The sequence below is a fragment of the Lithobates pipiens genome, unplaced genomic scaffold, assembly GCF_037356315.1.
Source record: "Lithobates pipiens isolate NorthernLeopardFrog02 unplaced genomic scaffold, aLitPip1_a1.2 Scaffold_23, whole genome shotgun sequence".
Lineage (NCBI taxonomy): Eukaryota > Metazoa > Chordata > Amphibia > Anura > Ranidae > Lithobates > Lithobates pipiens.
This window is the reverse complement of record NW_027507785.1, coordinates 122317211-122337843: the sequence shown is the minus strand read 5'-3', so window position 1 is coordinate 122337843 and position 20633 is coordinate 122317211. Positions and strand designations below refer to the sequence as shown.

At 46.4% G+C, this 20633-nt stretch overlaps 1 protein-coding gene across 1 annotated transcript in view; it reads left to right on the top strand.

Moving 5' to 3' along the window:
* The window catches only part of TOMM22 (translocase of outer mitochondrial membrane 22), a 49456-nt gene that overhangs the window by 14463 nt on the left and 14360 nt on the right, over positions 1-20633 (top strand). Inside the window, exon 3 of the mRNA XM_077452295.1 lies at positions 20420-20537. Within this exon, the coding sequence (XP_077308421.1) occupies positions 20420-20537 (118 nt within the window). The remainder of the gene's footprint in view (positions 1-20419; positions 20538-20633) is intronic.

Genomic DNA, 20633 nt, shown 5'->3' with positions numbered 1-20633 from the left:
ATAGTGCGGTCAGTAGGAATAGACGTGTAGAAATTTTTTAAACGCCGCCTATGGAGATTTTAAAGGGTAAAAGTTTGTCGCCATTCCATGAACGGGCGCAATTTTGAAGCATGACATGTTGGGTATCAATTTACTCGGCGTAACATTACCTTTCACAATATAAAAAAAATTGGGCTAACTTTACTGTTGTCTTTATTTTTATTTTTTTTATTATTAAATTTTCTCCCCAAAAAAGTGCGCTTGTAAGTCCGCTGCGCAAATAAGGTGTGACAGACAGCATTGCAATGACCACCGTTTTTATTCTCTAGGTTGTTAAAATAAAAAAAATATATATAATGTTTAGGGGTTTTAAGTAAAGGGAAAGAGATAGGCAGGCAGTGAAAACAGGCAGGGGAAGCTCCATTAGCATTCATAGTTAGTAAGGTTGAATAAAGACACCAGTCCATCCAGTTCAACCTGAGTGAGTGTCTACAATTGTCCCTATCCCTGTTCATTGCACACTCACATCGGTCCCTACCCTCAAGGAGCCCACAATGCAAGGTCCCTATTCATATACTAGGGCCAATTTTTGGACAGAAGCCAAATTAACCTACCTGCATGTCTTTGGATTGTGGGAGGAAACCGGAGTGCCCAGAGGAAACCCACGCAGGCACAAGGAGAACATGCAAACTCCAGGCAGGTAGTGTCCTGTTTGGGATTTGAACCAGCGACTCTTCTTACTGCTAGGTGAGAGTGCTAACCACTACACCACTGTGCTGCCCAGCATTGCTGGTTGTCATACCAACGACCACCACAAGAGGGCGCCAGATTCCAGAAGGAACTATAGGACCGCAGAAGGCCTCAAAGCCGCAGCCTCAATTACCGGCGGCCTGGCCCGACGCGATCACGCCGGGGGGTGGGGGGGGGTCTACGGAGACAGGATACCCCCAGCTGTGCTGCCCCAGGTGCCAGGTCGCTAATTCTAGTCGCAAATGCGACCTTGGGCCCAGGTTTTGTCGAGCCCTGCCCGAGACGGTTGGGAGTTTCAACTCCACGATGGGAAACATTCCATTTTGAAGTTTTTTGGTTGACTGGTTTCACAACTGTGAACATCCCCTTGGGACTCTGTTGGATCATTGTTTATTTTTTATTTATTATTTTTTGTGCATATACACTTTTATATATAGGGGCCTTTTAGCGATGCACTTATTTATTTTGCTTTAAATTTGGTTTGTTTGTGTGCTAGCAGCTGGGCTGTGTTCATTCACAGGTGTTTTTCTGTTTATCTTTTTTACGTTTGTATGTAAATTTATTGTTCACTATTTTCTATATTTATTTGTTGTATTAGTGCGCCCAAATCCTACCCTGCCAGGCCCCTAAACACACCCTTGTAAATGATCTCCTGAAATAACACTGTTTAAATGTTTTATTGAGAATTAAGTGACAAAAAACTACTTCAACTTCCAACGCCTCCCGCAGTACACCTCTAGCTTCATCACAGTACACCTCTACCTCCAACGCCTCCTTCAATGCCTCCCCTCTCCTTCACACCTATGTCTCCAATCCCTTCTCCCCCTAACACACCTCTATACCTATAATCCCTCTTCCCAGTATGTCTCTGCCTCCAATGCCCCCCCAAGCAAACCTGTGCTTTGTGCGCCTCCTATGCCCCCCCCCCCGCAAACCCCCATTCTATCATACCTATGCCTCCAATTCCGCCCCCCCCCCAATTCTATCATATGGTATGATAGATGGGGGGGGGGGGGGATTGGAGGCATAGGTATGATAGAATGGGGCGAGGGGGGCAGAATTGGAGGCATAGGTATAATGGATTGGGGGGGTGATTCTGACCTATGCCTCCAATTACCCCCCCCCCCAATCCAGCACAACCTTTTATTCAATCCCCCAATGCCTCCAGAACATCAGAGTATCACATTATTACATACCGGTTCCATGCAGCCAGGGGGTCAGGCGTCAGCACATTCCTTGGATGTGTGGGAGATGTAGAGGGGCGGTCCTAAGTGGTGTCGGCTGCTGCATTTATTTAAAAAAAAATCTGCTGCTAGCCTGTGTGGTATGGAGATGTGGAGAGGGGCGGTGCCGAGCGGCAATGTGTGGACGGTGGAGAGGGGCGGCGCTGGCTGGCACACTTCCTTGCAAAGCTCTGCTTTTCTACTAGCCTGTACAGAGGGGCGGTCTCGAGCGATAATGTGTGGACGGTGGAGAGGGGCAGCACTGGCTCCTGCAGTACAGTACTAGCCTGTGCAGTGCGGGGATGTATCGGGGGTGGAGAGGGGCGGTCCCAAGCGGCAATGTGTGGAGAGAGGCGGCGCTGGCTGGTACACTTCTTTTTTGCAAAGCTCGCGCTGCGAGCCTGTGTGGGGCAGAGATGTGTGTATGGCTGGGGGGGGGGGGGGGGCACATACCCGATACACCACAGCCCTTTCCATACTCCCACTGCTGATCAATTCACTTGCAAACTCCGTGCAGGCGAGTAGTGCAATATTTGAGGGCTGAGATATATATATATATATATATATATATATACAATTAATCGTCAATCGTTATCAGTGTTTCACAATTCTTTCTATGCAAAGGATTCTCTGCTCTTCTGGAGCCACAGCCATCAAAAAGAAAAAAAAACTGCGCAGTCTGCCAAGAATCAAAACATTCTTTATTAGTTGAACTTGAGTATAAACATTGTAGCAATTTGTCAATGGAATAGACTTTCTGTGTAAGTGAAAAAAGTTTAACCACTGTACTGAGCTCCACGGGCAGTAATCCTTTCGTGCGAGCCAGCCATCCTGACCGGATCCGTTCTGATGTCTCTGTAATTGACTAAATGAACGTTACCCGGGCCTCGTCATCAGATAACACGAGGTTTTGCTTGCGAATGCTTTTAAGCTGGGCCCTGGGATCCAGTATTTTTTGGTAGTAAGGCCAATAAAAGTTAACTGGCAGGGTCTTCTCGCAGGTCAAGGAATGCGGGATTACCTGAGTGTACCCCTGTTCCTGAAGGTTTCCTTTCAAGGTCTCGGAGCCTACCGTGAAGGGCGAAGATTGGTGTTTTTATCTTTGATAAGTCTGCAGCAAGGAAAGGTAGGGAGATTTTCTGCAAGGAATCTCTCATTCCATGTATTTTTTGTTGTCATGTTGTCATGTCTGTATCACAACTGGAGCCTGTATTGAGCACTCACCATTCTGACGCTGGAATCTGCAGAAGCTTTCTCTCTCCTTAAGCCAGCTCAGGCCCTCAGGTATGAAGGGGGGTCTGATCACTTCTTGGGCCCCCAGCGTGGCGATTTTTTTTTTTTTTTTGTTGCTTTGAATGCCAGCCTGCTGCCTTTTTTTTTTTTCTTTCTTTAAGAAGAAAAAAAAAGAGAAAAATGTTTTTGGGGCAAATCGTCGCCGTTTTACCCCCCGCCGTCCGCCATGTTGCCGGCACTCATACGCTTTCCTAGTTGATAGGGGAAGGAGGGTCTGTTTTTGCGCAGGGGTGTGGCTAAATGGTGTCAGAAGCCGGCCACACATGGAGGAAGTATTTTAAGCTACACAGGCAGAGCTGCAGTCTGGCAGTGGAGGGACAGAGCAGAGTGGTTGCTGGTCAGGTTTGGTGACACAGGCATCCCCCTTTTGATTGACAACATTGTACTGTATAGCTAGGACTAATAGCAGTTATTGTACTGTACTATAGTCTAGCAGGTGTAACATTCTTTTTCTGGTAGCGCCTCTGCTTTGTACTGTAAGCCATGAGTGGCAAGGGGGCCAGGAACTCCTCTAAGGGTTCTAGGGGGTCACAACAAACTAAGACCCTGTCCAAAAGAATATCTTCCTCTTCAGAGAGTGTTGCGGCCGGTCAGATTGAGCCGTCGGGGGAAGCTGTTGTTGCAGTCGCTCAAGACACTTCAGCCCCTGAGTATGTCACACGTGAAGTGTTGTCCTCTACCATTGCTGGCTTTGTGAAGAAACTTGATGCGATTGTATCCCTTCAGAGCGGGGTTAAACGCAGTAGATCCCTATCGAGTGCTCAAGATCCTCCTCTGGAGGTTCAGGATGCCGGGGATCAGGCAGATCTTCCTAAAGATATGGAAGATACTGGCTTATCCTCTTCTGAGGATCCTAACACGGAAGGAGTATCACCGCAAGAGAGCTTGCTTGTGCACGCTCTCACTGGGTTGGTTCTGTCAACCTTTTTGTTACCTGCAGCGCAGGCTTCTGATGATCCCATCTCTAAGTTAGGATCATTAAAACCTCCTCCGGCTGGAGATGCCTTTTCTATTCATGCGTGGCTAAGAAAGCTTATGTACGCAGAGTGGGAATATCCAGATAAGCAGTTTTATCCTCCTAAGCCCTTGTACACACAGTCGGACATTAAAGCGGGGTTCCACCCTAAAGTGGAACTTCCGCTGATCGGAACCCTCCCCCCCCCCCCCCCCTCCGGTGTCACAGTTGGCACCTTTCAGGGGGGAGGGACAGTGGAGATACCTGTCAAAGACAGGTATTTACACCCACTTCCAGGCATAGACTCCCGTGGTAGGCTATGCCTCTTCCTGTCCTGCCGCGCTGTCTTCTGGGACACACACGGGTCCCAGAGACAGCACGGACAATTCCTATTGCGCTGCGCGACTCGCGCATGCGCAGTAGGGAACCGGGAAGTGAAGCCGATTCGCTTCACTTCCTGATTCCCTCACCTAGAATGGTGGCGGCAGCAGCCGAGAGCCGAGCGATCGTTCGCCTCGGCTGCCGGCATCGCTGGACCCCGGGACAGGTGAGTGTCTATTTATTAAAAGTCAGCAGCTGTAGTATTTATAGCTGCTGGCTTTTAATATTTTTTTTGTAGGTGGAATCCCTCTTTAAGACAAGAAAATTTGTCCGAAACTGGCGTTTCATACACACAGTCAGACAAAGTTCTGATTGTTCGTAACGTGATGATGTTAGTTACAACCGGGACTACGTTCAGTCTAGTAGCCAATAGCTTTGGTCTAGGAATTTGATCTGAGCATGCGTGCCACTTTGTCCGATCGGAATTCTCTACAAACGATCGGACAAAGTCCGATAGGATCATGTTGTCGGAAAATTTTTATATCCAGCTCTCAAACTTTGTTGGTTGGACATTCCAACGGAAAAAGTCAGATGAAGCCCAAACACAGTCGGATTCGATCCGACAACACGGTCCGATCTGACATTTTCCGGCGGAATGTCCGACCGTGTGTATAAGGGCTAAAGCTAAAGCCTCAGATTTTCTGCTGATTTTTTTTTTTTTCCTTCAGATTTACCAAAACCATATAATAATGAGGCCAAACCTTAGGAGTTTCAATGTGTATGCAATCAGGCAGTCCCTTGCACTACATGGTTTTGGTAAATTTGAAGACCAAATCAGCAGAAAATCTGATAGTGTGTATGGGGCTTAAGAGGTTTGCCAAACTATCCTATGGAAGAGGATTTCTATAAAAAAAATGAGGATTCCAGTGGTTGATGCTGCGATTTCCTCCGTAAATAAGAATCTCACATGTCCGGTTGATAATGCACTCATGTTGAAGGACTCAGCGGATAAGAAGCTGGAGCACCTTTCTAAGAACTAGATGACTTTAGCTGGTTCAGCAGTGCAGCCGGTTTTGGCCGCAATGGGTGTATCCCAGGCCATTAAGGAGTAATGCGAGGAGATGCTTAAATTTTTACCTGTTGAACAGGTTCACCAGTACGCAGATTTAGCAGACGTTTCACAGTAGATGCTATGTGAGATGCGTCCATTCAGATTTCACGTCTGATGGGACTAGTGCATTCTCTGAGTTCTTTGGCTTAAGAGTTGGTCAGCCGAAGCACTGTGTTAGAAGCTCCTAGCCAGTTTCCCTTTTCATGGTGAACGGCTATTCGAAGAATTGGATAAATATTTACAAAAGATTTCCAATGGCAAAAGCACTCTGTTGCCGGTAAAGAAGAAATTTACACCTTTCTCTTTTAAGCGGGCCTCTTCTCCTGTATCAGGGACATCAGCCTCTAGGCGGTCTCGGCTGCCTCAGTCGTCAGGTTCAAGAGGGAGACCCCAGGGACAGCACCAAGGTCAGAAAAGATCTTGGGGAAGGAAGCCCACCAAGCAGAGTACTAAAGGCTCCTGCAATTTTCAAAGATCTGGCAGGAGCAGTGTCAGGACAAATGGGTGGCTTCTGCGGTGTCTCTAGGTTAAAGACTAGAGTTCCTAGTTTTGCCGTCTCCCAGGTTTCTAAGGTCATAGGTTCCCAAAGACCCAGAAAAGAAGGCGGCTCTCCTTCTAGCACTGGACCATCTGCTAGCCAAAGCAGTCATATTAGAGGTTCCCTTAGAAGAACAGGGCACAGGTTTTTATTCAAACCTCTTCACGGTCCCGAAACCAAATTGGGAAGTAAGACCTATTTTAGATCTCAGAGATCTAAATCAGCACTTGTGCATCCGATCCTTCTGTATGGAATTGATTCGGTCTGTAGCAGCCATCCTCCAAGGAGGAGAATTTTTGGCTTCAATCAATATCAAGGATGCCTATCTTCATGTGCCAATATTTCCCGCTCACCTGAGGTTTCTACGCTTCGAAGTAGAAAATCGTCACTTTCAGTTTGTGGTCCTGCCATTTGGTCTAGCCACAGTTCGAGTATTCACAAAGATTCTGGCTCCTGCTTTAGCCAGGTTAAGGGCTCAGGGCATAATGATCCTAGCCTATTTGGATCACCTACTCTTAGTAGATCATTCAGTTTTCGGGTTAGACCACGGTCTGGTGACAACGGTAAACTACCTGGAATCTCTAGGCTGGGTTCTCAACCTAGAAAAGTCATCATTGAGGCCGTCAAGGAGAGTACAGTACCTGGGACTAATCATAGATACCAGGCAGGGAAAGGTATTTCTACCTCCAAGGAGAATCCGTTCCATTGTAGAACTAATTCATTTCATCAAGGCAAAGAAAAAGCCTTCAGTTCGGTTGTGCATGAGATTATTGGGGAAGATGGTGGCCTCCTTCGAGGCCGTTCCGATTCAGCTTGCTCCCGAAGTACGTCAGAGCCTAAATTGGTGGCTGGTGTCCAGCAACCTTCAAAAGGGAAGGACATTTCTGCCTTCCACCTGGAAGGTAGTAACCACAGATGCCAGTCTTTCAGGCTGGGGAGCGGTCCTGGAAGAGGGTTCTGTCCAGGGAAGGTGGTCCAGGTTGGCAAGGACCGTGCCTATCAATATTTTAGAAATTCGGGCTATCCATCTGGCCTTAAGAGCCTGGGTGGCCAGACTAAAGGGCTGTCCTGTTAGGATTCAGTCCGACAACGCCACGGCTGTGGCTTACATCAATCACCGGGGGGGCACGAGGAGTCGTGCAGCCCAGAGAGAGGTGAATCACATTTTGTCTTGAGCAGGACACAACGTTCCTTGCAGTGTTCATTCCTGGGATAGAGAATTGGCAGGCGGACTTTCTTTATCATACATCATAGGACACAGAGTCTCAAGTAATTACTTGGTGGGTTATAGGCCTACCTACCAGGTGTTGACAATAACCAATACAGGAAGTTGACTCCCCTATATAACCCCTCCTCCTTCCAGGAGCACTCAGTTTTTTTCGCCAGTGTCTAAGGTGTTGGTCACGAGTAAAAATGTGCTCTGCGGAGCTCCAGGTGGGATCCATGCTGGATTTAAAGAAACCTCCACAATCGGATCCATCCTCAACACTGAGGCCATAGGATAGTACCTGGACCTCACCTAGTAACATTGGGAAACGCCCTATGCTTCTGTGGTTTTAAAAAAAACTATAAATCTGCTGACAGAAACCCCCCCCCCCCCTTGTAGAGGTGTATAGAACATTCACCTTTGTGTTGGCCATTTGGGTCCTTAGCAGAGGGCCATGTCCACAAGGTCACATGGCGCTGTGTATGGATGTAACGTACACACACACACAGCACTCGCCACATAGCTGAGGGGAATCGCTGAGGATGCCAATCAGGTTCCACCTGAGGCTTTATATCACAGACACTCTCATTTCAGAAATACTTTTTTTTTTTTTACTGAAGAGAGGCAGTCTGTCATACTAAGACACCAGAGCACTGGGCACGTAAGGGTGTAAACAGGCATTTCCAGACAAAAAAATCTATTGTTACTTAGTAGCAAAAGAACTTTTATTTTGTGTGTACCTCTGCTTGTGCTTTGCACTATGTCTTTCAGACCTAGCGTAAAGGTACCTAAGGTGTCACCCCCCCAGGCGCTGGGAATCCCAGTTATGCCTCCATACTGTCTTCCTCTTTGGAGAGATCAGACATGGCAAGCCAGGGTGAGTCATTGGAAGCTAGCGGTGGTGCAACTGCTTCACACACTTCAGCCCCTGTAGAGGTGACTGAAGATGCATTTTCCTCTGCCTTGCAAGGCTTAGAAGGCAGATTAGCAGCTTTAATCGCATCCTCCATCCAGTGTATAGGAAGCATCCTAGATCCCCCACCTTAGACTCTTTACAGTCAGTGGAGGGTCCAAGAGAATTATGGGGACAGGATGGGGTATTGCCCTCAGATGATCGGGAGGAAAGACATGCGATTATTTCTCTGCGGAGGAAACAATACTTGAAGTTCCCAAGGATCCCTACTTCACAATCTGAAGTAGAGGCTTGCAAAGATGGTTCGCTCTACTTGCATGCTACCCCTAACAGAGTTAGCTGAAGGCCCGGTCCCTTCCTTGGGTTCTTTGAAGCCTTTACAGACTTTGCATGCGCTTACCGTCCACGCATTACATAAAAAGCTTATTTATACTGAATGGGATCATCCGGATAAGCATTTTTTCCCTTCCAAAGAGACTCGCAAAGCTCTATCCTATGGAAGAAAGATTCACTAAAAGATGGAAAGTTCCAGCGGTTGACGCTTTGATTTCCAATGTGAAAAAACAAACAGTGGACAATGTGCTTATGCTTAAAGATCCAACAGATAAGAAGTTGGAAGGTCTGTTAACCACTTTCAGACCGGACCAATTTGCTGGTCAAAGACCAGACCACTTTTTGCGATTCGGCACTGCGTCGCTTTAACTGACAATTGCGCGGTCGTGCGACGTTGCTCCCAAACAAAATTGATGTCCTTTTTTTCCCACAAATAGAGCTTTCTTTTGGTGGTATTTGATCACCCCTGCGGTTTTTATTTTTTGCGCTATAAACAAAAATACAGCGACAATTTTGAAAAAAACGCATTATTTTTTACTTTTTGTTATAATAATATCCCCCAAAAATATATAAAAAAAACATTTTTTTCCCTCAATTTAGGCCGATACGTATTCTTCTACATATTTTTGGTAAAAAAAATCGCAATAAGCGATTATTGATTGGTTTGCGCAAAAGTTATAGCGTTTACAAAATAGGGATAGTTTTATAGCATTTTTATTAATAATTTTTTTTTTTTTTTTTTTACTAGTAATGGCGGCGATCTGCGATTTTTATTGTGACTGCGACATTGTCGGGGACCCATCGGACATTTTTGACACATTTTTGGGACCATTGTCATTTATACAGTAATCACTGCTATATAAATGCAGTGATTCCTGTGTAAATGACACTGGCAGTGAAAGGGTTAACCAGTGGGTGGCAGTGTAGGGGTTAAGTGTTCCTAGGGGTGTGTTACTAACTGTGGGGGGGTTGGGCTTTCATTTAGTGTACACTGATCTCTGCTCCAATCACATGGAGCAGAGATCAGCGTCACTAGTTGCTAGGCAGAATGGGAAAATGTTGTTTATACAGCATTTCCTCCATTCGGCCGCTCCGTGAGACGATCGCGGGGATGCCCGCGGCGATCGAGTCCGCGGGTCCCGCGACCAGACTCACGGGGGTCCCGACCAGCGCGCCGCCGCCGGCGCGCTCCCGATGGCACGGCGGCAACGATTATTGGACGTACATGTACGCCAATATGCCTGCCCGTGCCATTCTGTCGACGTACATCGTCGTGCGCTGGTCGGGAAGTGGTTAAAATCACTTTTTTCTTAGCAGGTACTGTTGCTCAAAGGACCCTTTGGTTAAAGGGTTGGTCAGCTGAAACGCCTTGTAAGAACCTTCTAACTAGTTTCCCCTTTAAGGGAGAACGATTATTTGACGATAGTTTGGATAATACATTCAAACAATTTCCAGCGGAAATGGTACTCTTTGCCAGTCAAAAGAAAATATAAGCGTCTTTCATTTAAACTGTTTGGCCTTTGCCATCAGACCAGGCATAAAGGAAGACCTGGGGCTACAAGTCTGCAAAGCAGAATACAAGACCTCCTTATGAAGAGGCATCTCGCCTCACCAAGGTGGGGGGGAGGTGGAAGACTTCTGATGTACTCAGAAGTCTGGCAAAGGGAGATTCAGGACAAATGGACTCTCTCCACAGTGTCTCTAGGATACAAGCTAGAGCTTTGAGAGGTTCCACCATCTCGTTTTCTGAGATCAAACGTTCCCAAGGTTCCAGGGAAAAGGCAATCCCTGTTGCAAGCATTAGACCGATTATTGGCTCAAGGGGTGATCAGACAGATTCCCAAACACGAGCAAGGTTTGAGGTTTTACTCAAACCTAATTACGATACCAAAGCCAAATGGGGATATCAGACCAAGTCTAGATCTACATCAGGCATGTCCAAAGTCCGGCCCGCGGGCCAATCGCGGCCCGCAGTCCGGTTTTGAACGGCCCGCCTGGTGTGCTGCGGGATCAGGGCTGTCAAATGAGCCGATCCCCGGCACTGTGTGAAGCTCCGTCGGCTTCAAAAGTGAAAGTAAAGTGCAGAGGAGTGTGCTGTGCTCTCTGCTTCCCCCTACAGTGCAGTACCCGGCTGAATGAGGAAATGGAATGGAAAGGTACTGTACTACAAGCTAGATTCGTTTTAAAAAGGCTTTATTTATGTGTATGTGTGTGTGTGTGTGTGCATGTGTGTCTGTATGTATGTGTGTACATGTGTGTCTGTATGTGTGCATGTGTGTCTGTATGTATATGTGTGCATGTCTGTCTGTATGTGTGTGTGTGTGCATGTCTGTCTGTATGTGTGTGTGTGTGCATGTCTGTCTGTATGTGTGTGTGTGTGTGCATGTCTGTCTGTATGTGTGTGTGTGTGCATGTCTGTCTGTATGTGTGTGTGTGTGCATGTCTGTCTGTATGTGTGTGTGTGTGCATGTCTGTCTGTATGTGTGTGTGTGTGCATGTCTGTCTGTATGTGTGTGTGTGTGCATGTCTGTCTGTATGTGTGTGTGTGTGCATGTCTGTCTGTATGTGTGTGTGTGTGTGTGCATGTCTGTCTGTATGTGTGTGTGTGTGCATGTCTGTCTGTATGTGTGTGTGTGTGTGCATGTCTGTCTGTATGTGTGTGTGTGTGTGTGTGTGCATGTCTGTCTGTGTGTGTGTGTGTGTGTGCATGTCTGTATGTATGTATGTATGTATGTATGCGTGTGTGCATGTGTGTCTGTATGTATGTATGTGTGTATGTGCATGTGTGTCTGTATGTATGTGTGTCTGTGCATGTGTGTGCATGTCTGTATGTATGTGTGTGCATGTGTGTCTATATGTGCATGTGTGTGTGTGTCTGTGCATGTATGATTGCATGTGTGTGTGTGTGTCCATGTATGTCTGTATGTATGCGTATGTGCATGTGTGTCTGTATGTATGTGCGTGTATGTCTGTCTGTATGTGTGTGCATGTATGTGTGTTTGTATGTGTGTGCAGCATGTGTGTCTGTATGTGTGTGTGTGTGTGTGTGTGTGTGTGTGTATGTATGTCTGTATGTGCGTGTATGTATGTGTGTGCATGTGTCTGTATGTGTGTGTGTGCATGTGTCTGTATGTATGTAAGTATATGCATGTGTCTGTATGTGTATGCATGTGTCTGTATGTGTGTATGTCTGTGTGTATGTGTATGCATGTGTGTTACTTTTAATCCAGACCCCCCCCCCCATTCTTGTACCATCAGAACTGCTTTTGTGGTGCTTGTGTGTGTGATAGCAGCCAGGATTGCTGCTCCTCTGAAAAGCAATCCATATACAGATCGCTTTTCAGAGGCATTTGAAAGGTGGTAAAGAGGCATTATGTTGCCTCCTCACCACCTGTTTTAAGCCCGTAAATGTAGCATCACTATACCGCAACTGTGCAGTCTACACAGTTGCGGGGTAGTTGCAGTGCAGGCCCATTCACCCTGAGCATACCTCCAGCTGCAGCCACAGCATGTGTACACCCCCAGCTGCTCCCTCTGCAGCTAAAGGGGGAGAAGTTGGGGGTGGTAAAAACAGCTTAACCATGTAGTTTTACTGCCCCTCCAATAAGCCCTTGGTTCACATCTGCATGGCTGCATGCTGTGTGTAGGGCAGCCCATGCTTTTCAATGGGCTTCCATACCCACAAAAATGCAGGGAAAGAAGTCCCAGAGCTTTTTTTTTTTTTTTTTATTGCGCTGCACCAAAAGCACCCCATGTTTGCAATGTGTGGGGTACCATTAAGACTTAACGGTACCCCCAAAGAACAGAGCATTCGTCTGTGTGTCAGGCAAACGAGCGCGACAAAGGCACGAGAATTTTTGTTGGGCCAGGTATGAGTGCTTGAATGACCGAATTTTAATGGTTCAAAGAATGTCAGGCAAAATGGTCGGCCCTCACACATGTTCACTTCATCGAATCTGGCCCTCTTTGAAAAAAGTTTGGACACCCCTGATCTACATAATCTAAATCGGTTCCTGAAAATCTGCTGCATTTGCATGGAGTCAATCAAGTCAGTCGTTTCCATCCTGCAAGGAGAAAAACTTCTGGCGTCCATCGACATCAGAGATGCATAGCTGCTTGTCCATATATTTCCTCCTCACCAGAGGTTTCTGCGGTTCAAAGTAGAACAGAAGCATTTTCAGTTAATAGCCTTGCCCTTCGGGCTTGCTACAGCACCTCGGGTATTCACTAAGGTATTAGCCCTACCTCTAGTCAGGTTAAGGGCACAGGGCATAACTGTCTTGGCTTACTTAGACGATCTATTGTTAATAGACCAGTCAGTGGCTTGCTTGAAGCAAGGTGTAGCCGTCACAAGCAGTTACCTGGAAGGTTTGGGTTGGATTCTCAACCTAAAGAAATCCTCCTTAAAGCCACTAAGAAGGCTGGAGTATCTGGGCCTGATCATAGACACAGCCCAGAAAAGGGGTGTTCTTGCCTCCTGCAAGGATCGGGTCCATACAGGAGCTGGTGAGGATAAGGTCGAAGAGAAATCCTTCAATTCGACTATGCATGAGGTTGTTAGGGAAGATGGTAGCTTCATTCGAAGCAGTTACCTATGCTCAATTCCATTCGAAAACGGAAAGCAGTATTCTGTCAGCTTGGAACAAAATGATTCAAGCTTTGGACTTGCCAATGTGGCTGTCCCCATGAGTGTCCCAAAGCCTCAGTTGGTGGTTACTATCTTGGAACCTGCTGAAGGGAAAGTCCTTCAGATCAATTATCTGGAAGGTAGTAACGACAGATGCCAGCCTTTCAGGCTGGGTAGTAGGAGCCTTGCCGATCAACATCCTAGAGATTCCGGAAGTGTATCTGGCTCTAGAAACCTGGACCTCCAGGTTAAAGAATTGTCCTGCCAGGATCCAGTCTGATATATGCCACAGCTGTGGCATTGTCGATCACAAGGGGTCACCGAGAGTGTCTCAGCTCAGAGAGAGGTGAGCCAGATTCTAACTTGGACAGAAGAGAATGTCCCATGCCTATTGGCAGTTTTCATTCCTGGAGTAGAGAATTGGCAGGTGGACTATCTAAGTCGCCGGCAATTATTCCCAGGAGATGGGGGACTCCGGACGTAGACCTTCTAGTGTCCAGATTCAACACTAAGCTAGTCCACTTTGCATCCAGGACAGGGGACCCACTCGCATACGGAACAGATGCCTTGGTGACCCCGTGGGATCAGTTTTTACTGATCTATGCACTTTTCCCCGATTCAGTTGCTACCTCAAGTTCTTTGCAGGATCAAGCTGGAAAGAAAATCGGTAATACTGGTAGCACCAGCATGGCCCAGAAGGTCATGGTACGCAGAGATCGTAAGGATGGCAGTGGAGGGTCCAGGGCACTTCCCACTAAGGCCAGACCTGCTATCTCAGGGGCCGATATTCCATCCTACTTTTACGATTGCTAAATTTAACGGCTTGGCTATTGAGACCCACATTCTGAATAAACGTGGGCTTTCCAGGTCAGTTATCTCTACTTTGATTAATGCTAGGAAGCCAGCTTCTAGAGCTATATATTCTAGAGCCTGGAAAGCTTATGTTTCCTGGTGTGAATCCAAGGGTTGGTACCCTCTGAGATATATCATAGGCAGAATTCTTACCTTTCTACAATTAAGCGTAGAGACGAAGTTGGCCCTGAGTACTATTAAAGATGATGGGTTTACTTCCTCTTTCGTTCCCTGCAAAGCATAATGGACTACTATGCATCGCATAGTAGCCCATTATGTGTCACTTACCTGACACAGGAGCCAGCGATGTCACCGCTGTCCCCTGTAGTCCGGCGCATCCATCTTTTCGGTGGGGTCTCGCAGCTCCGCCGCTGTCATTCGGCGGAGCCGCGATGACGTCACTCCTGCGCATGCGCACGGGAGCCGACACGCGCGGCACCTCCGTTGTTGGAAATGCCGCGCTCAGTGCGCCTGCGTGCGTGCCTGTCTTCGGGCAAATATCTCCTAAACCGTATAGGTTTAGGAGATATTTCTTGGACCTACAGGTAAGCCTTAATCTAGGCTTACCTGTAGGTCAAAGTGGTTTGTAAGGGTTTACAACCACTTTAAGGACCAAGTCTCAGCCTTATAAATTTTTAATTCAAAGACTGCTTGCTCTGCATTGTTTAGTCCAGAGTTTCATGCAAGGAGTGCTGCGGATTAATCCGCCAGTTAAATCACTCTTAAGCCCTTGGGACTTAAATTTTAGTTTTTTGTCAGTGTTACAAAAACAGCCATTCGAACCTTTGCAGCATGTTCCCTTAGTCCTTCTGACTAGGAAGCTGATATTTTTGTTTCTGAAATCCTCCTTGCTGAGGATATAGCAATTGGCTGTGCTTTCTTGTTAAGAGTCATATTTGATTATTCATGAGGACAGAGTGGTGTTACGCCCTCGTCCAGGTTTTTTGCCAAAGGTGGTTTCGGGCTTTCATCTGAATGAAGATATTGTCCTGCCAGGGTTTTTTCCCAAGACCTTGTTCCAGGGAAGAAAGGTCACTACATTGTCTTGATGTAGTGAGAGCAGTGAAAATGTATTTAAGAAAACTGCTCCAAATCGTAAGACTGATGTCTTATTTCTTCTGCCAGAGGGTCCTAAGAAGGGACAGGCAGCGTCAAAATCCACTGTCGCTAAGTGCATTTGGCAAGTTATAATTCAAACTTATGATTTAAAGGGAAAGATTCCCCCTTTTCAAGTTAAGGCGCACTCTACCAGAGCGGTTGGTGCTTCTTGGGCAATACGTCACCGGGCCTCCAGGTCTCAAATCTGCAAGGCCGCGACTTGGCCTTCAGTACATACATTTGCAAAATTGTATCAAGTGCAAGTAAGATAGAATGAGGATATCGCCTTCGGGCGCAGTGTGCTGCGGGCAGCAGTATAAGTCCTCAGGTCTGGGGGTTACCCTACGGGTTGTGTCTCCCTTCTCTCAAGGAACATTGCTATGGGACATCTTACCAAGTAATTACTTGAGACTCTGTGTCCTATGATGTACGATAAAGAAAATAGGATTTTTAAAATGGCTTACCTGTAAAATCCTTTTCTTGGAGTACATCATAGGACACAGAGCTCCCGCCCCTCTGTTTTATGGGGTGAGAGTATATTACTTATATTGCTTGGCTACAAAAACTGAGTGCTCCTGGGAGGAGGGGTTATATAGGGGAGTGAACTTCCTGTATTGGTTATACCAGTGTCAACAGCTGAAGGTAGGCCTATAACCCACCAAGTAATTACTTGAGACTCTGTGTCCTATGATGTACTCCAAGAAAAGGATTTTACAGGTAAGCTGTTTTAAAAAATCCTATTACTTGAGCCGCCAACAACTGTTTCCAGGAGAGTGGTCTCTTCACCCCGACATCTTTCTTGCAATATGTCAGAGATGGGGGTACTCCGGATGTGGACCTGTTTGCGTCCAGCTTCAACAACAAAGTCGACAACTTTGTATAAAGGACAAGGGATCCACTAGCTTGCGGAACAGACGCATTGGTCTTCCCATAGGATCAGTTTTCTCTGATCTATGCATTTTCCTCCAGTTTTGCTACTTCTGCGTCTTCTTCGCAGGATCGGACGGGAACAGAGGGAGGTGATTCTGATGGCCCAGAAGGCCGTGGTTCGCTGAGATTGTAAGGATGGCAGTAGGAGTTCCCTGAACTCTGCCATTATGGCCGGATCTTCTTTCGCAGGGTCCGGTATTCCATCCTACTTAACAGACGCTAAATTTGACAGTCTGGCTATTGAGACCCACATCCTAAGGGGTCGTGGGTTATCTCCTTCAGTCATATCTACCTTGATTAATGCCAGGGAGCCAGCTTCCAGGATCATCTACTATAGAGTCCAGAAGGCATATGTTCCCTGGTGCCGTTGCAGGGGTTGGCACCCCAGGAAATATGTTATAGGTAGAATTCTTGAATTCCTACATATGGGATTAGAGATGAATCTGGCCTTGCATACCATCAAGGGCCAGATCTCGGCCTTGTCGTTGTTCTTTCAGCAGCCTTTAGCTTCTCACTCTTTAGTGCGTATCTTTGTGCAGGGGGTAACGCGGATCAGTCCTCCGATCAAGACACCCCTAAATCCTTGGGATTTGAACTTGGTCCTGTCGGCTTTACAAAAGCAGGCTTTTGAACCTTTACGGGAGACTCCCTTGGTTCTGTTGACCAGAAAGATAGTATTTCTGGTTGCCATTTCTTCTGCCAGAAGAGTTTAACTAGCGGCGCTATCTTGTAGGGAGCCATATCTGATTATGCATAAGGATAAGGTGGTTTTACGTCCTCATCCTGAATTCTTGCCAAAGGTAGTGACAGGGTTTCACTTAAACCAAGATATTGTTCTTCCTTCATTCTTCCCAGAGCCTCAATCTAGGGAAGAGAGGTTGCTACATTCCCTGGATGTAGTAAGAGCGGTCAGTGTATTTAAGGGTGACCGCTCAGGTTCGTAAGACAGATATTTTGTTTATTCTTCCGGATGGTCCAAAGAGGACAGGCAGCATCTAGATCCACTATTGCCAAGTGGATTCGTCAAGTTATTGTGCAAGCTTATGGTTTAAAGAGGAAGATTCCTCCTTTTCATATTAAGGCCCACTCTACCAGGGCAATAAGTACCTCCTGGGCGGTGCATCATCAGGCCTCTGCGGCTCAGATCTGTAAAGCCGCAACATGGTCTTCAATTCATACATTTACCAGATTTTATCAAATCGATGTTAAGGGCCAGGAGGATTCTGCCTTTGGGCGCAGCGTATTGCAGGCTGCAGTGTGAGTCCTCTGACTTCCTTTTTTGTTGTGTCTCCCACCCTTCAGTTGCCATTGCTATGGGACACCCCATGTAGTACTACGGCCTGTGTCCCCTGATGTAAGAAAAGAAAATAGGATTTTTTAAACGGCTTACCTGTAAAATCATTTTCTTTGATAAACATCAGGGGACACAGAGTTCCCTCCCTTCTTCTTATACACTTATATTGCTTGGCTACAAAACTGAGCACTCCCAGTAGTTGGAGGGGTTATATAAGGGAAATTCATGCCTTAAAGTGGAAGTAAACCTATGGATTTTAAACTTTAAAAAAAAAAAGGGCATGCCGGGAATGCTAACTGCACATTGGCTGTGCTCTCAGCCAAACTATCAAACCATCCAATGGCTGGTGTCATAACGAATCACATGTGCAGCACAATAGCAGTTGAAGATTAAACAGAGGCAAAGATGGCAGCTTCCTTGGCTGAAAATTATAGGGGAGTTTACTTCCACTTTAAGGGGCGTGCCAGTGTCCAGCACCTGATAAGCCGATATAACCCATGTAGTAAGTACTACGGCTCAAGCAACAAGTTTGGAGTGGTGTATGCCGCTCCTGCCCATTGATATTATTGGGCGCCACTGCCGAAGCGCATGCAATGTGATTTGGCAGCAGTGCTTCACGGGCGCATTTAACCTCTTCCTCGGCTGCTAGCTGGGTTATATGTGCCCCACTAGCAGCCGAATAGCACCGCTAAAACTAGCAGCATTTTACCATCAACGCCTGCCTGCTCCAGTGTGAAAGCAGCCTTCATAAGCGATACAGAAAATTTCTTACATTTAAACATTTATTAAACAAAACAAACCTCCAATCAGTTTACTTGTATATATGATTTAGATAAAAAAAAACAAGCACCCAAGTCCCCAGTGCTGCAAATAAAAATTGTATTTTTCAGTGCTCCACCACACAGTGAGTTTAGGATGTATCCATACCTGATTCATACACCTATATGATGATTATTATTAGACAGGATTTATATAGTGCCAACCGTTTTCGCAGAGCTTTACAACATGAGGCAAACAGTACTCAGTTACAATACAATTCAATACAGGAGGAAACAGAGGGCCCTGCTCATTAGGGCTTACAGTCTAGAATAGGTCTAATAATGCTTGTTCCCCCCAATATTGGGGGTGATCTGATGTCTACGGATGGTCTGTGATCTTTAAATATCTCCTTTTGTTCCAACAGTCACACCCGCTTGTAAATAAGTTCTGTAGATAAGGGCTCAAATCCACAAATATGGTGTGGTATGTTAAAAGACAACCAATTTATTAAAGGTAAAATATTGCACTCGCATAGCTGTCACTGGTACATTGCATTCAGATGAGCAACAATAAATCCAGCATGTAGCAGATCAAACTTGCTGCTATTCTTATTTTTCTGCCGTCACCTGGCTCCTACCCACGTGTAGGGCTGGGGGAAAATTTTTGAATCGAGTTGAGAGGTCATGTCGATTCAAAATGTAAGCAAATCAATTTATTTTTATTTATTTTTTCACCACCGCGCTGGTCCTGAGGTGCTGCGGGCAAGAGTTTTTAGGCGGGACCGTGGCTTCAGCCTAGTCCACGAGGCCGGATGCCGCGGACTAGGCCGAAGCCATAGCCTCGCCTAAAAATTCCGGCCTGCAGCTCCTCAAGACCGGCGCGGTGTACATCAAAAAAAATAATTTTGAATCGTGAATTGAGGTTTGTTGTTCTTCTTCTTACTGTGAACAGACTTAATATTGGACAGTGCAGTTAACAAACAGAAGTTAACAAACTGAAATTGGCTATGTATATGTGGTAACTGTGACCAGTCCCAGCATCACACAATGTAATCAATGGTTCCAGCTAGCAGCCAGCTTTTACATCTCACACACCAATCAGTGTGCAAGAGGAAAGAGAGCTTCCTGATCACAGAACCCAGTGTAAACTGGTATCGGTGTCATCCAGCCCTCTATAGCCGGAGTCGGCAACCCGTCGATCGCAGGCTACCTGTCGACTGTGGGTAGGTGACAGATAGACCAGGAACAGGTCTCTGCCACTAACTCCCGCTTTCTTGCACTATCCTCCGCCTCCCTTTCAGTGTCTTCGGTCCGCCTCTCTCTCCCTGTCTGCCTCTGATGCTGTCATCCGTGAACAGCGGTGAGAGAGAGCCAGCACAGTTCAGGACAGAGGGTGTGGAGAGGAGCTGGCCAAGTTAACCCCCAGGTGATGGGTTGCTAGGTCCTAAGCAACCAATCGCCAGCTTGTTAATATGAAAAGTCACTCTGCCAGCTCCTGCCCCCTGTGCTGCCTCTCGGTCTCCTGTGTGCACAGGTAGGATGCAATGGGAAAGAAGCGGAGGGGTGAAGGGGGCAGTACCCACCCTTATGGCAGTGTCCTCTACCACCCTTCACATCACCAAATCCCTACCTTCTGAGATTGAGTGCCAACACACTTGTTAACCCTGCATTCTCTTGTAATACTTTTTTTTGTGTCCACTGCGTCCCCCTCCCGCTCCCCCTCCAGGTCGTCCTCCCGCTCCTCCTGCCCCAGATCTGACATTTACCAGCTCCTTTCTCTTCTTAAAGAACAGAGTCTGTGATCACTGACTGTCCATTTATCATAACCTGTTTGCTCTGCTTCAGTTTATGAATGGGGAGGAGCCTCTGTCTCCTGTCCATTCACCTCTAGTGCAGCTGAGGCTGCATAGAAATGGACTGGGAAATCTGCATTCTGTCTCTTTCCCTGCCTCAAAGGGGTCTGTTTAGAGCATTGTTAAAAAACAAAACAAATATAAATTATAGAAAAAAAAATCGGTGCCCATCAGTGTGCATATTAATTAGTTTTACTGTCACATGACATAGACGGTCTTAAAGTGGTATCCGTACAACCCTAACAGTGAAGCATGAGTAATTATCAGTCAAACTATCACAGCGCAAAAAAAAAAAAGGCTGGCCAGGAATGAGTTGTAACATAGTTGTCCTCAAATGGTTAAACTAACACTCTATTTTTTTTATTTTTTTTTGGTGTACTTTAGTTTTTCTCGGTCAGCACTGTGGATAGGAACTACCTCGTTCATGATTCTGGTATTGCCTGTAGTGTTTGAGACAGAAAAATTGCAGATGGAGCAACAGCAGCAACTACAACAGAGACAGGTGAGAATGTAATAAGTTTTATTAAAACCTATTGCCAATATTGCAAGGGGTCCTCTTTCCATATCTATACAGTGGTTATAGAAAAGAATCACTCTC